Source organism: Orycteropus afer, unplaced genomic scaffold (genome assembly GCF_000298275.1).
Source record: "Orycteropus afer afer isolate SDZICR_OR568_19922 unplaced genomic scaffold, OryAfe1.0 scaffold00272, whole genome shotgun sequence".
Classification (NCBI taxonomy): domain Eukaryota; kingdom Metazoa; phylum Chordata; class Mammalia; order Tubulidentata; family Orycteropodidae; genus Orycteropus; species Orycteropus afer.
In genome coordinates, this window is record NW_006921859.1 from 3613607 (window position 1) to 3631006 (window position 17400).

The 17400-nt window shown below is 38.9% G+C and overlaps 1 protein-coding gene across 1 annotated transcript in view; it reads left to right on the plus strand.

Moving 5' to 3' along the window:
• The window catches only part of YARS1 (tyrosyl-tRNA synthetase 1), a 32385-nt gene that overhangs the window by 9405 nt on the left and 5580 nt on the right, over positions 1–17400 (plus strand). The window contains 5 exon segments of the mRNA XM_007950431.2: positions 2150–2279; positions 4540–4620; positions 12249–12341; positions 15580–15715; positions 16403–16488. Coding sequence (XP_007948622.2) covers positions 2150–2279; positions 4540–4620; positions 12249–12341; positions 15580–15715; positions 16403–16488 — 526 coding nt within the window.

Sequence of the window (17400 nt, forward strand, 5' to 3'; positions counted from 1 at the left end):
TTATATATACAGCCTCAGAAGAGTGCCTCAGGTTTCGTTCATTTTTAGATTTAATCTCCAAATATTTATGGGGGCTAACTAAGGTACTCTGGTGGCACAGTGCTTAAAGCACTCTGCTTCTGTAAAGATTTACAGCCTTGGAAACCCTAAGGGGGCAGTTCTCTGTCCTTTGGGGTCAGTGTGAGTCAGAATTGATGACAATGGGTTTGGTTTGGTTTTAGGTTTATATGCTAAGCACAGTTCTAGGTGCTGGGTATGCAAAAGTAAGTTAAAACAGAAGTTCCTGTGCTCATGAAACTTACATCCAAGTGAGGGAATTTGGCCAGTAAACAATTAATAAATGATATATTTTGTGTGCCCTGTGATGATAGGTGCTACAGAGAAAAATAAAGCAGGACAGGCAAGTTAAAAAGATGAGTCACAAACTGAAGAAGATATTCATAACACATGTAACTGGAAAAGGATTAATATCCAGTATTATACCTTAAAAACTACAAAATCAATTACAAATAAATGAGTCAAGAACAACTGAGAAAAGGAGGGTGAAAATAGTGATACAACTTGAAGAATGTAATCAGTGTCACTAAATGGTACATGTAGAAACTGTTAAAAACACACCACTAAATACTGTTTTCACCCCCAGTAGGATGGCTGTAAGGAACCCTGCTGGTACAGTGGGTAAGCACTAGGCTGCTACCTGAAAGGTCGGTGGTTTGAATCCACCAGCTGCTCTCTGGAAGAAAAGATGTGGTAGTCCGCTTCTGTAAAGATTACAGCTTTGGAAAACCTATGGGGCAGTTCTTCTCAGCCCTATAAGGTCATTATGAATCTGAATTAGTTACCAAGGAGAGTTGGGAGGGAGTAAAGGGGAGTTACTACTTAAGGAGCACTGAGTGTCTGTTAAGGGAAAGGAAGACGTTTGGAAATGGATATGGTAGTAATGGCACAACATGGTGAATGTCACTGAACCATACACATAAAAATGATAAAAATGACAAATGTTTCGTTATGTATATTTTACCACAATGAAAAAAAAATCTTGATGTTAAAAACAATACTTGTATCAGTAATAATAACAATAAAATTCTCTGCTGAGAAAAATAAATGAGTCAGTCTAGAAGATATGACTAAACTAGGCATTTCACAGAAGAAACTGAATGTCTAATAAACAAGAAAGATTTCAATGTTCTTGGTTATTATCCAAAGAAATGTGGATTAAAACTATAGTAAGAAGCCATTCCACACTTAAAAGATTGGCAATTTTTTTTTTGGTGCAGTGCTTCTGCAGAAATTTACTATTTTTTATAAAAATATCCCTGTAGGTCATTATAACAACAAAAACATTTCTCATAAAGGATTGGCAAAAGTTTTAAACAATGACAATATTAAGTAATAAAAATTGATGGAAAATAGCTTGGCATTATCCAGTAAAGTTGAACATGAAAGTCGCCTGTGATCCAGAAATTCTACCCTAGGCATATAGAGAGAGTAAAGGTTGTACATGTGTGCCAGGGTACGTGTACAAGAATATTTATAACATATATTTAGCGATACAGACATAAGACTGGAATGAAACATGAAAGTCCAGGAGAGTAGTTACTTTAAAGGAGGAGGAAGTGGGGTCAGATTATAGGGGGCCACTTAAGAGCTTCAGAGTAATTGTTAGGTCCTTTTTCTTAAACTGGGTGGTGGGGTACGCTGTTCTCAATATTGTTCATTATTCCCTACATGTACTTAAGTTTCAAAAGGAAAAAAAAAAACTGATATGAAAGATAGATCGAGAAATTCTGACATTTTTCTGACTGAGGTTCCAGAAGAAGAATACAGAGGGAAATGTCAGAGAAGCAGTATTTGAAGAGATAATAGCTGAGGTTTTTCCAGGGGAAAACATAAAAATTAAGTTCTGTGTTGAATGAGAGCATGGCTGTCTCACATTTCAGAAACCACTATGCAATGCTCTCTTTGAAGGTTTTAGGATTGGGGGAATAAATAGATAAATGGACGTGTGTCACAAAGCCCTGGGGAGAAGATGACTCTCCACCTGGCAACTTCTGTTCAGACAAAAGCAACATTGGTGTGATTTAGGATTTCCCTGGAAAACTGAAACCTGGGCCCGTCCCACAGCTGTCCCCTCTTCTTTCCTCCTCAGAGAGTACACACTAGATGTGTACAGACTGTCCTCTGTGGTCACACAGCACGATGCCAAGAAAGCTGGCGCTGAGGTGGTGAAGCAGGTGGAGCACCCTTTGCTGAGTGGGCTGCTGTACCCTGGACTGCAGGTACTGAGGGAGAGGAGGTAGCCCCCGCTTTCCATTCTGACCCTGACAGCTGGGCACAAACCTTTATCTCAGCACCACTTAAACTAGCATTTCCGTTTCTTCACCATACCATAGGCCTTCCTTCCTGTCTCTCTCGTTATCCTTCTCCCCCACTTGCAGGGGCACTCTTACACTTCTTCAGTTCTAAGTCCTCCCCTATTTGTCCTTTAAGACATTGCTCACCTCATATATCTTCATTATGTTAATCACAATATCTTAACTAAAGAAAACAAATTTCAGAGTGATATATGAAAATAAACTTCAGGCATGGTCTTATTTTCTGTTAAACAAAAGACATACACTGTATTTCATATATGTATGTATGTCTTTATAGGAACAAGGACAAAGATGAGAAAAATTTAAACCAAGTCATTAATACTAGTTACCTCAGGAAGGGGGAATGAAAAGGTAGAAAGACTTAAATTTTTTTGTTTTTTAATATGTGTATAATGTTTGATGTATTACAACTAGTATGGATTACCTAAGTGCTGTCTAACCACATGTGGCTGGTGGATACCGTACTGGACAGCACATAGATAGTACATCATCGCAAAAAGTTACGTGAATAGTGTGGTTCTAGATTCTTCCTTTTCCTGTTCATCTTTCTCTTCTCTCTCTCATTCCTCACTGCTCCCTGACCCACCCACCCAGTCTAGTCAGGCTCCAAATCTTATCAATTCTATTTCCTAAATATCTCTCAAATTCGTTCTTGCTCACCATTTCCACTGCCTTGGTTCATCCTCTCTAATCTGGACTCTAACAGCAGCCTTTCCACTATTTCCCCTGTGTCCAACCCACAGGCCTGCAGTTCATGCTCTACCCTGTTACTGCTCCTCCAGTGCTGGTCATGTTTCTCCCTTCCTTAAAACCATTCACTGGCTAGGAAGAAGCTGGGCACCCTAACACCCTAGCATGACACTCAACTAGTAGTCGGCACTTAATCATCTGCACCACCCAGGGTGGAGCCCCTAGAATGATATTCATGGTTACTTTTCTAACCTTGGTCACTCACCACTTCTCACATTCCCTCTTAAGGTATGCTTTTGCAAACCAAATCACTCTCAGTCTCCTAAATGCTTCACTCCTCTGGGTGTTCTTACACCCTCCCTGTCTCCTCTGCATGATGAAAACATCTGCAGGCACACCTCATTTTATTGTGCTTCACAGATACAGCATTTTTTACACATTGAAGGTTTATGGCAACACTGTGTCAAAAGGTCTATCAGTACCATTTTTCTAATAGCATATGCTCACTTCCTGTCTCTTTGTCACATTTTGATAATTCTCACAGTATTTCACACTTTTTCATAATGCTGTTGCACACTTCACAGACTACAATATAGTGTGAATACCTTTGATATGCACTGGGAAAGCAAAACATTCATGGGACTCACTTTATTGTGATACTCTATTATGGTACTCACTTTATTGTGGTACTCACTTTATTGTGATACTCAATTTATTGTGATACTCACTTTATTGTGGTGGTCTGGAACTGAACCCACAGTGTCTCCGAGGTTTGCCTGTGTATGTTCTTCACCAATCCAGCTCAACCCACAGACTGATTGTAGGAAGTCTTCACCACCTGTCTAATCAGAGAGAGAGTCGTGTCTTCCTTTGTGTTAGAACTGTTCCTCAAGTGAACATCTAGGTTAGCCCTTGGCACACTGTATTTAAATGATCTGTATATCTCTCTCTCTCTCTCTCTTCAATTGGATAATTAGGCTTCTAGAATTGGAGCCTGGCTCTGATTTATTTCTGCATCCACAGAACTGGCACTAGGCCAGGCATGTAGTAAAGTGACAGTAACTGTCAGTTTACTAGTTCAGTCTTGCCTTTTTTCTGAACTCTTACAAAACTGATGTATGCCCCCTATTTGATGTTTGTCATAGGCTGCTTTTTTTGGTGGGGTCCCTTTGACATGACTGTGGTTTGTCTTCCTTCATCTTCCCTTCTTTCTCCACTGGATTGTGAGCTTCCTGAAGGCAAAAGCTTTTCCTGCTCTGTGCCCCATGACATCTTCATTACAGGCACTGTTCATTATAGGCACTTAGCAATGTTTGTGCTAAGCTCTTGAGGCCAACAGAGATGCTGAATGCTATTTATTTACTCCCTGGCTCTACCTTCTGAAGAATCTGGCAATTGTCAAAAATTTCTGTTTTCTCCAATTCATATTGAAGAAATACAGTAAGAGTTTATGCTCATATTTTTCGTTTCACAGGCCTTGGATGAAGAGTATTTGAAAGTAGATGCTCAATTTGGAGGCATTGATCAGAGAAAGATTTTCACCTTTGCAGAAAAGGTTAGTGTCCTCCTTCCTGTCTTTTCTCATTTGAGCCTCAGAGGTTTTCAACTGAAGTTTATTGAACTATGATGTGCCAGTCCCAACAATCATAACTATATTGTATGGTAGGTATTATTCTCCTTTGTTTTGAAGATGTGAAAACTGGGAAAAAAGTTGTTTAGTGTCACTCAGTGACTGAGCAGAAATTAATACCAAATCTACCTGACTCCAAAGGCCACACTCTTGCTCCCAGCCACATACTAGCCTCCAAGAAGCTGCCGTGGAACGTGTTGTGTTTGCTTCAGTTTCCTGGGAAGTGTATTGCCAATCAGAACTATTTTTCTTTCCTAGATCATTTGATATGCATTGTTCTGGATCTTATGTAAACTGGTCATCTCTGAAATGAGGCTTAACAGGGTTTAGAGCAGAAAGTAAGCACAAAATCATATTAGTTCTTTTCTGGGAAAAACTAGAATAAGTTAAAAAAGGCTTTTGAAGGCAGGCATATGAACTGAACACTTACATTAGGTAGATACACTTCTTGGAGAGATCAGTCATGGGAGAATAGAAGGGCTGTGTATGCACAAGGAGACAGCTTAGGGGGCAGGACTGCATGGGAGGGAAGGACACAGGGAAGAGGTAACTATGGGGAAGACATGGGAGGGGAGCTGTTGCATTGTGGGAAATTGCAGTCAATGTCATGAGACAAAGTGTAATGGAACTACTGCTGTATGGAGAATGAATTTGCTCTGTAAACTTTCACCCATATCACAATTTTAAATAAATAAATAAACAAGCTTTTGAGAAGTGCTTGGTATTTGGCAAGGGAATAGGGAAATCGCTGCTAGAGGAAATATAAATCCCTAGAGGGATGACTGTTGGTTTTGTTAGGTGCTGTCAGGGCAGTTCTGACACATAGCGACTCCACGTATAAAAGAATGATATGATACCCTCAAGGTCATACTTTAGTTCTCGTGAGTTTGTTTTAATTTTCTTCAATTTTAACTTGAACTTGCCTATGAACAGTTGATAGTCTGTTCTACAGTCAGCCCCTGGCCTTGTTCTGACTGATAATATTGAGTTTCTCCATTGCCTCTTTCCAAAGATATAGTTGATTTGATTCCTGTGTATTTCATCTGGTGAGGTCTACCATTTATGTTGTTGTGGAAAGGTATTTCCAATGAATAAATTGTTATGTTACTCTTGCGAAATTCTGTCCTATCATCTCCAGTGTTCTTTCTATCACCAAGGCCATGTTTTCTAGCTACCAATCCTTCTACTTTTGCATTCCAATTACCAGTACTTATCAATGCATCTTGCTTGTATGGTTTATCAATTTCAGACTGCAGAAGTTGGTACAAATCTTCAATGTCTTCATCTTTAGCATTAGTGGTTGGTATGTAAATTTGAATAATAGTTGTATTAACTTGCCTTCCTTGTAGCTCTATGGATATTATCCTATCACTGACAGCATTGTACTTCAGGATAGATCTTTAAATATTCTTTTTGATAGTGAATGCAGCACCATTTTTCTTCAATTTATCATTCCTGCATAGTATGCCATGTGATTGTCTGATTCAGAATGGCTAATACCAGTCCATTTCAGCTCATGGATGCTTAGGATATCGATCTTGATGCGTTCCATTTCATTTTTTACAACTTTCCATTTTCCTAGATTCATACTTCATTCATTCTATGTTCCAATTATTATTGGATGTTTGCAGCTGTTTGATCTCATTTTTAGTCACGCCATACCAACTCATAAAGGTCTTGAAAGCTTTACTGCATCCACATCATTAAGATCGACTCTACTTTGAGAAGGCAGCTCTTCCCCAGTCACATTTTGAATGCCTTCCAACCTGAGGGGCTCATCTTCTGGCACTGTATTAAACAGTGCTTTGCTGCTGTTCATAAGGTTTTCACTGGCCTATTTTTTCCAGAAGTAGATCACCAGGTCTTTCCTCTTACTCTGTCTTAGTCTGGATGCTCTGCTGAAACCTGTCCACTGTGGGGTTACCCTGTGGGTATTTGAAATACCAGTGGCGTAGCTTCCAGCATCACAGCAACATGCAAGGCACCACAGTACAACCGACTGACGGACGAGTGGAGGGGAAGGTGATTGGTGACCCTCAAATGTTCCTACCCTTTTACCTAATCTACTTCTAGAAATTTCTCCTAAGAAGGTAATTAGCAATATGCGCATAGAGTTGTATACAAGAGTGTTTATCACATTATCAATTTATAGCCAAAAATTGAAAATACACATATTTAGTGGTAAGAGATTGGGTAAATACATTATGATAAATCCTCATTATAGAATATTAAAATAGTGATTTGGGGGTACATACAATGAATGGGGAAATGCTCACTATGTAATTTTTTTGATTACTCAAGTATTTTTCATTATTCTATTTTCTATTAACACTTTAGTTGAACCTTTTATTGTAATACCAGTGATCAGCAAAATATAGCTGATGATTTGTTTTTGTGCAGCTCAAAAACTAAGAATGGTTTTTCCATTTTTTAAAGGGTGTGAAAATATAAAGAAAAATATTCAACAGAGACCATATATGGCCCACAAAGCCTAAAATATTTACTATCTGGACCTTTAAAGAAAAGATTTTTCCCTACCTCTGTCATAGAGATTATAACATGTATTTTAGTAATGTGTCACAGTTACACTTGTTATGTTTTTTTTGTTTGTTTGTTTGTTTGCTTAAGTTCTACTTATACTTCTATTTAATTCTACTTAAAAATTTTTTACTACTTCCCAAACAATGCAAGCACCTTACAATAGTATTAGTCTATTAGTCCTGCCCTTCTTGTGATTGTTGTCATATATTTTACATATATTTTAAATTCACAAAGATAGTTTTTAAGTCAGTTTTCATGTACATGTAGCCTCATTTATGCTTTTTGTTATTCTTGATTCCTTCCTGTAGTTCTGTGCTTCTTTGTTTCCATCTGGGACCTTATTCTTTTTCTTTCTGTTTGTTTGTTTTGTAAATGCATTTTGTTGAAATATCATTTATGTACAGTGAAATACACAAAACTACAGTGACATGGATCAATACTTTTTTTTTTTTTTCCCAGTGTTCCCTCCCCTCCCACCCCTGGCAACCAACAAAGAAAGTTTCCCTCCATATATAAACCTTTCCAAGATCCTCCAAAACAACGAACTAATACTACATTTGTCCTTATGTGATTGACTTACATCACTCAGCATAATGTCCTGCAAGTTCATCCATATTATGTGGTGTTTTGCAGACTCTGCATTATTCTTCAGTACTGCATAGCATTCCATTATGTGTATGTACCACAGTTTGGTCATCCACTCCTCTGCTATAAATCTTAGAGATAAGTCCCTTGCCAGATATATAATTATCAGCAAATATGAATTTGTTGCTGTCATTTTTGTTATGTGCTTTTTCATGGTGTCAATTTCTTTCTTCCATATAATTTTCTATGCTAAGCTCATTTCGTTTATGAATCGTGTTATCACTTCCTTCATTGCTATTCTTTTAGTATTTGCTGAATATTTATTCTGGTCCTCTTTTTTATTTTGATGTGAAGGTTTATCATTTTTCTTTGAGGTTACCCTGTGGTTTATAGTTTTCTTCCCAAGTTTAGAACTACAAGTTCTATCTTGTAGTTGTCTTGACTTCCCTACCATCTAGAAGTTCTGTAATGACACAGATTTTTCCCTCTTTTTGGTTTGTAGCTGTCCTCATTTGTCAATTGATATCTCCGGTTCCCTGTTTCCAATCTTGTAGGCTTCTTTACTTTGGATCCTTCCATAGCTGGGTTATTTTCTGGGTTATGTCATATCATCATGTGTGTTAATGGTCAGTTGTTGTTGGCTGTTGTTGCTTCTCTGTCCAAAGGGCTCCCTTTAGCATCTCTTGTAAGGTTGTTCTGGTTTTAACAAATTCCTTTAATTTCTGCTTATCTGGAAATGTCCTAATTTCACCATCATATTTGAGGGACAGTTTTGCTGGCTACATAATTCTTGGTTGGAAATTTTTCACTTTCAAGGTTTTATATATACCATCCCATTGTCTTCTCACCTACATGGTTTCTGTTGAAAAATCTGAGCTTAGTCTTATTGGTTGCCCCTTATAGGTAACTTTTTGTTTCTCCTGTGCTGCTCTCATCATTCTTTCTTTGTCTTTGGTTTTGGTGACTTTGATGATGGTATGTCTTAGTGGTTTTCTTTTGGGGTCTCTCCTGTTTGGGGTTCATTGGACTTCCTGAATGGATATATTCTCATCTTTCATCATACCAGGAAAATTGTTTTCCAACAAATCTTTGACAATTCTCTGTGTTTTTATTTGTCTCTTCCTGTTCTGAAATTCTGATTACACATAAGTTATTCCTTTGATGGTATCCCACATGAACCTTAGGCTTTCTTCATTTTGTTTTGATCTTTTTCCTGATTGATCCCTTTCCAAAGAAGTGTTCAGGTATTTATTTGCCTTCAGTCTCCCTAATTCTGTCTTCCATTGATTCAGTTCTGCTCCTTTGCCCATTCAATGTCTTATCTATTTCTGAAAATTTAGTATTAATCTTCTGGATTTCTGTGTGTAGATTTTATTTCTAATTTTTCTTTTACTTTGTCATTTTGTTCTTGTATTGTCTTTGAAATTGTTCTAGGACTTTGTCTGTGTTTTCCTTGATCTGTCTCTCAATTCGTTGAAGATACCTAAATATGATTCTTTGGAATTCCTTATCAGGGAGTTCCAATGCTGCGGGGCCCGTATCCTAGTTCCTTGTTTCTCCTGCTTTATCTTGCTTCTTTGTGTGGACTGTGATGCTCTGTTGTCTCCGAGGCATTGTGATGTTTTTGTGTTTATATTTAATTGGTGATTGTATGTTAGAGTGACTTGCCCATTATTTTTGTTTTCTTTGTTTTGTTTGTATGTTATCTATGCAAGCAGGGTACTGTGCTGTGCTCCTCTATTTGCTAGTGAACAGCACTTATACACTCACCACCTGTCTCCTTTCCTGTTGTCAGCCTCTTGTATGTCCCTGCCAACCTTGGCAAACAGAGCCTATTCTTAGGTCCCTGGAACCCAAATGAGGATGCTATCATTTTAAAATCCAAAATGGTTGACACTTATAAAGATTCAAAATGGCTGCACCCTCAGTCACTTTAAATATCCAAAATGGCTGCCACTTGTAAAGATTCAAAATGGCTGCACCCTGGGTCACTTTAAATATCCAAAATGGCCACCGCTTGTAAACATTCAAAATGGCTACACCCTCGGTCACTTTAAATATCCAAAATGGCCTCCACTTGTAAACATTCAAAATGGCTGAATCCTTAGTCACTTTAAATATCCAAAATGGCTGCCACTTATAAACAATCAAAATGGCTGCACCCTCCAGATAGCAGGAAGTCAACAGCTCAGGTGTCCCCCACTTTACTGTTTCCCTTCCTAGTCATAGGCCACGAGTGCAGTCGTCCCTGCAGCCCATGGTGACCAGGGTTAATCTTTTTTTGGTCAATTCTCAGGTGCCAACACCACTTGGAATTATTTAGGTGTTGGTCCCGTCAGAGTAGCTGATAGTCCGCAGCCCCGACCGTCTCTGTACTCACTGTTTTCGTTCAGGTTTTTCCACTAATTGGTGCCTAATCCACTTCTGTATAGTTCCTTTAAAAGCTCAGGGCTCCAGGATTATCTTCTGTATCTCTGTCAATTGGTTTTTCTTTTCTTTGTTGAAGAGGGTCAGTGTCGCTTGTCTGCCTATTCCTCCATCTTACCAGAAGTCTGGGACCTTTTTCTTTTAGCTGAAATAGCCCCACTTAGTATTTTGTGTTTGTAGGGCAGGTCTTTCAGTGATCAATTCTTTGTGCTTTCTTTTACCTGAAAATATGTTTGTTTCACCTTCGTTGGATATAAAATTCTAGTTTTGCAGTTTATTTGCTTTTAGCACTTAAAAGAGACATCCCATTGCCTTCGGGCTTCCATATTTCCATTGAAAAATTACCTAAAAATATTATTTCTCCTTTTGAAGATAATATGTAGTTTTCTTTGTATTTATTCTGCTTAGGTTTTGCTGAGCTTCTTGAATCTGTGGGTTGGTGTTTCCATCTAATTTTCAGACCTCTCAACCATTATTTCTTCAAATATTGCTTCTATCTTACTCTTTCTCCTCTCTTGTTTAGACCTTTTGAGCATGTCCCATTTTGTTCTATTGTTTTCATTTGTTTGTTCCCTCTCTGCTTTAGTGTGGATAGTTTCTACTGACCTTTATTCAAGTTCACTAATTCTCTCTTCTATTACATTTACTGGTGGCGTAGTGCCTGAGGCATTTTGACCACTAACCAGAAAGTTGGCAGTTCAAACTTACCAGCCACTCCTCGGAAGGAAGATTGGGCAATCTACTTCCGTAGAGATGCTGCCTTGGAAACCTTAGGAGGGGTCGCTATGAGTCAGAATCAACTCAATGACAGTGAGTTTGGGTTTTTTTTTTTTAATTGTGCAATTGTAGAACTTTTATTTGATTCTTCTTTTTTTATTTTTAATAGATTTCAGTTCTCTTAAAATTCTTCCTCTTTTATCTGCTTTGTCCAACTTTTCCTCTGTTCTCTTTAACATACCAATCAGTTATTTTAATACTCCTGGTCTGCTAACTCCAATATCTAGATTGTTTCTGAGTCTGCTTCAGTTTACTCTGTTTTCTTTTGATTATCAGTCACTTTTTTCTGTTTGTTTCCATTTCTAGTACTTTTTTTTATTGTATCAAGGACACTATAATATATTGCAGAGTCTCTGGACTATGTTATCTTCTTTTATAGAGTGATAAGCTTTGTTCTGGCAGCACTTAAATTTCTGACCTTAATCCTGTCAGGGTTTGGTTTAAGGCTTTAATGAAACAGATCTGTTTCAGTTTTGCATATATTTCTAGATGTGATCCTTTTTCCTCAAATGTGCCATTTGTGGGGTTTCAAACTGAAATCACAGGATGTTCAGACCTCTCTACATTGATTAGATATCAACCTGTTCTCCTAGAACTATGTCGCCTCTGAAAGCCCTCCTCAGGTCTCTAGCCACGCAGAGCCTGTTCTCTGCAGGACTTCCTAGAATCTCACCATATGCGTGTGCAGCTCATGAGTCAGCCAAAGAGTCAAGGGGAACTTTGACATAGTTTTTTTGGGGGAGGACTTCCCTCTCTATAATTCTTTCAAGTCGCAGCTTCCGGCAACCTTGAACTCCAACCCATCTTCTCTGCTTAGTGAGACTGCTGCTCTCTGCTTAGTCTCTTCTCAGCACCTGGTTTGAAAAATTACCCAGGGAGAAAGCCAGTGTGAAGGTGATACCACCTTTGCTTCCCGTCTCTCAAGGGTTTTAGCCCTACATTGGTTGCTATCCAGTGCCTGCAAATGGCTGTTTATATATGTGTTGTCCACCTTTTATGGTTGTTTATGGTGGGAGAGTAAGTCCAATAGCCTCATAATATAATACTAATAGAAAAACAGTAGGAAAAAAAATCTCTATTTATATTATGATCACTGTTGGGGAAAAAAGATTGGAAGGAATACACCAAACTATTAAGTTACTGGCCATGTTAGATGAGATCAGGGCACTGAGGATGAATTTATGCTAATACCTGCTTGTGTGTGTTTCTTTCTGACCTTCCAGTATCTCCCTACACTGGGCTATTCAAAACGAGTCCATCTGATGAATCCTATGGTCCCAGGATTAACTGGCAGCAAAATGAGCTCTTCAGAAGAGGTAGGTTGCCAACTCTGAGTTTAGAAATCTTGAGCAAGAAAGAGATAGGGAGATTGAGGACTCATAGAACAGTAACCCAGCTAACTAGAATTCTTGGATATTTGAGTTGTAAGGAACCTTAAGTTATCCAGTTAATTCAGGGCTCCTTGAATATTGAAAGACCCAATCCTGATGAGATCCAATCATAATTTTAACAGATTTTACTGCTACTGATCAAAAGCACAAACAGAAGGAATTTCTTCATTCACAAAACTGTCGTAAGATTCAGCCTTAGAAATGAGAAGGCTATGGTTCTGTTTTATCAATTAGCTTCTTGATTCATAAGGTGATGTAGAATACAACCCATATTGATAAGTATAGTGTTATAATATAATATAAATATAATGGAAGAAATGAAATTAGAGAGCTGAACAGAAGATTTCAAAGGGCAGCTTGAGAAGACAAAGTATTATGATAAAATGTGCAAAGATTTGGAGTTAGACAATCACAAGGGAAGAACATGTTCAGCATTTGTCAAGCTGAAAGAACTAAAGAAAAAAAGCCTCAAATTGCAATATTGAAGGGTTCTATTGCAAAATACTGAGCAATGCAGGGAGCATCAAAATAAGATGGAAGGAATACACAGAGTCATCATATCAAAAAGAATCAGTCAATGTTCAGCCATTTCAGGAGGTAGCATATGACCAAGAACCGATGACACTGAAGGTGGAAATCAAGCTGCACTGAAGGAATTGGCGAAAAACAAGGCTCCAGGAATTGATGGGATACCCATTGAGATGTTTCAACAACAGGTGCATTCCTGACCCAAGCCATGGTATTGTCAGTTGCCTCGTGTACATCCAAAAGCTGGACGATGGATAAGGAAGACTGAAGAGGGACTTATTCTTTTGAATTTTTTGAGCAGAGATTGGGAAACGTGTGCATGTGTTTTTATTACTGTTTTAAAGGAATACATTCATTCCTTTTTCTCTATATGCTCCATGTGTTGGTTCCTCTGGCAAAGTATCGTATCATTCGTCCCATACCTGGTGACATTTGCCCTATCTTAACCATGGAAATCAGTCCTAGCAGTAATTCTTAAACTACTACATCAGAATCCCTTGGAGAACTTTTGAAAAAATGCCTGGTCCAGCGCCAATTTTGGATTCATTAGGTTTGGGCAGAGCCTAGTGATTCATATTTTTTAAACATACACTAGGTGATTCATACAGTCACAGGTAGACCATAATTTGGTAACCAGTGAACTCATGAGCATAGCTCACTCGTTCCAAAATAAACTTCTCTAAATAGGAGAAATGGCTCTAACTTGTATATTTAGTGCCTGGTGGTGGTGAGTACTGTGAACAAGTATTCACACATATTGCTAATGGCAATGTTGTTTAATATATCCCTTCCAAAAAACAGTTTTGGGCCTAGTAGTTTTAGGTATGTTAAGGAAATAATCCAGAAAATGCAAAAACCCTCTGTGAAGATGCTGAATATAAGCATTATTTATTAAATTAAAATTAGGACAGTCTAACAGTTTAGAAATTTTTAATTATGTGCCACTAATAATTGGAACTATAATACAGTATAAAAATTATAAATGAAGAGTAGGTAGCCACTCAGAAATACTTATATCTCAAGTAAAAAAGCAAAGAATAGACATTTATTCTCTTAAGTACAAATTTGTAACAATTCTGTATGTTGTGGATAAGGCCTGGAAAAAACACAGAAAACAGTTTTTGTGTGTTGGGTTGCCACTGTGAGTGGTTCTTCATTGTGATTAATTCTTTTGTTAAAGTTGTTTGATGTTGAAATCTTTGTTTTTAAACTGTGATTTGGGTGAAAGTTTATAGAGTGAATTGGTTTTCCATTCAACAATTCATACACATTTTGTTTCATGACATTGATTGCAATCCCCACAATGTAACAGCACCCTTCCCACTTCCTCCCTGTGTTGACCATTTCCCTTCATCCTTCTGTCCTATCCCTTCCTGTCTTATGAGCTTTATCCCTGGGCAGATGCTGCCCTTTTGATCCCATGTGATTGATTGTTCTAATGAATGTGTTACTTCCCTAGTGTTTGGTTCATTTTGTAGTTTGGCTGAAAGTTGAGCCACAGGGGTAGGTTCAGTTCCAGGCTTGAAGGGTATCTTAAGGCCATAGTCTTGGGGTTCTCTTACCAGGCCAGTAAGCCTGGTCTTTTTTATCATTTTGAGTTTTGCTCCACATTTTTCTCCCACCCTCCAGGACTTTCTGCAGTGACCCCTTTCAGGGCCGTAAGCAGCGGTAGCCAAGCACCATCAAGTTCTAGTCTCAGGGTTGTGGAGGGTGGGACTCACACGGCTGTTAGTCTTTTGGACTGATTGCTTCCTTGTGTCGTTGATTTTCTTCACTCTTGTTTGCTTTGGACACAGACCTATAGTTGCCCCTTAGATGGCTGTCATAAGTGTTTAAGACCCCAGTCATTACTCACCAAAGTGGGATATAGAACATTGTCTTTGTGGACTGTGTTATTCCAGTTGACCTTGTGTCCCCGAAACTATGGTCCTGAGTCTCTGAGGCCCAGTGACTCGTTTACTCAAGGTATTTGTTATGGCTAAGAAGTTTTTATAGCTTTGCGCCCTGTATGCTCTAGTATATTCGTGGATATATTTGTAGCACATATAAATACATGTGTAGGGATATCCTTTGTCAAACCTATACATACTCATGGGTATAGTCCCATTTGCCTTCCCGCCCCTATGTATCTGCTTACCTGTGTATCCACTCATAGATTATTGTTATCACTGTTAACTGCAGGATTGTGTATATAATGGTATTTACCTTTGTTGCCTTTAACTCTTGTACCTTATTGTGTACTGCCTCTCCCTTCACCAAAGTAAGTATGTGTCTACTCTCTAGTGATTTACCCTCTCTTCCCCTGCCACCCCGGTAACCTCAAAAATTGATTCTCTCTCTGTGTAAACCTTTTCTAGACTTTTTACAGTAGTGGTATCATTTGATAATTGTTCTTTTGTGATTGACTAAGTTCACTCAGCATAATGTCCTCTGGTTTCATCTGTTCTGAAGTGTTTCGCAGATACCATTATTCTTTAACATTGTGTAGTATTCCATTGTATGCACTGTGGTTTATCCATTCACCTGTTGATGGGTGTTGAAATTTGTGTTGAAAAAAATTTTTTAATATGCAGAATAGTTGAGCATAGTCTTGTTTTCAATGGCAAGAGGTCCTCTTCCTTTCCATGGCTTCTAGGAGTCCAAGATTGATCTCCTTGATCGGAAGGAGGATGTGAAGAAAAAACTGAAAAAGGCCTTCTGTGAGCCAGGGAATGTGGAGAACAATGGGGTTCTGTCCTTCATCAAGCATGTCCTCTTTCCCCTGAAATCTGGTAAGACACTCGCTGTTTTCTTCTTAGAGACCAGTCAGGATAGCAAAAGTAGTGCTATAAAAACTTGTGATTTGTCACTGACTCCAGGGACTGGCTTCCCTGATTCTATAATTTCTCATATATTAATGTGTGGTTGAGGTTGGGGTATCTTTAGTTGTTCGTAGGTTTCTTGCCAGGCTGTGTTTTGTGGGGGGTGTCAGGCTAGGCATGGTGATCAAAATGAGGGTATGGACACGTGTGTTGGACTTCTTGTTATGATCTGCTGTTGAGTCAGTTTGGACACATAGCAACCCCATGGGACAGAGCAGAACCTCACTGTGGGGTTTTCTTGGCTGTAATCTTTACGAGAGCAGATTACCAGATCTTTCTCCCACAGAGCTGCTGGGAAGATTCAGACCACCAAACTTTCCGTTATTAGTCAAGCACTTAACTGTTGGCATCACCAAGACTCTTTCTGTGTTGAACTAGAAGGAAACAAAAGAAATAAAAGGCACAGTACTTACCTTGAGGAGCTTCAATGCCAGCTTAGTATACAACATGGCCACATATCCAGTTTAAGAACAGTAAAATGCCAGATAATAAAATTCTAAATATATGGCAAAAACTGCAAATACTCATGTATTTGGGCTAGGAATGCTGACTGCCATCATCAGTGAGTTTGTTGGCATGGACTCCTTTATCTTGCAGAATTTGTGATCCTTCGAGATGAGAAATGGGGTGGAAACAAAACCTACACATCTTACTTGGACCTAGAGAAGGACTTTGCTGATGAGGTAATACCAGAAGAGGACCAATGTCCACTGAACTCATTTCTAATTGTGTGCCACAGGGCTTGGCCTTGATGGTCTCCAAAAACCAAACTTATGGCCGTCAATCAGTCCAACTCATAGCAACCCCTCCTTGGGTTTCCGAGGCAGTATCTCTATGGAAGTAGATTGCCCAACCTTCCTTCTGAGGAGTGGCTGGTGGGTTTAAAGTTCCAGCCTTCTGGTTAGCAGTCAAATGCCTTAGGGACTATGCCACCAGAGCTCCCTGATGGTCTCCAGGGCTTTATATTTTGCTAATGACTTAGATGTGGATTCAGATGGTTCACAGGTTAAGATGAGCAGAGCCACAAAGCTAGTAAGGTGATGTCCAATCACTCTCCAAAGGACTTGACAGGCTGGAATGAAGGACCAAACCCACCAAGATGAAGTACTTTAGGAACAGATGCAAAATGAGGGTTGAGGAAAAAGAGACGATTATTAAAGGACATTCTAAACCCCATGATTGCTGTCGAGGTGATTCCAGCTCATGGCGACCCCCTATATTATAGAACTGCTCCATAGGGTTGTCTTGGTGGTAATCTTGACAGAGGCAGATCAGCCTTTCTTTCCACAGTGCTGCTGGGTGGGTTCAGATCACCAACCTTTAGATTAGTGGTCGAGTACAGACTGTGCCACCTAGGGACCTCAGTGGACTATGCTGTCAGGCGCTGTGCTAGGATCTGGCATTACTAAAAGGGTTAAATCCTCATGAAGTCTAGTAGGGGAGGCAGACATCTAAACCAATACCATTTACTTTGTTACTGCACAATGAAGATACATGGTCCAGAAATAAAAGGAAGTGATGAACTTTGGCTGTCTTTTGGGAAAGCTTTGTGGAGAGGATAGCATCCAAGCACTGTTCACTTGAACACCTATTGT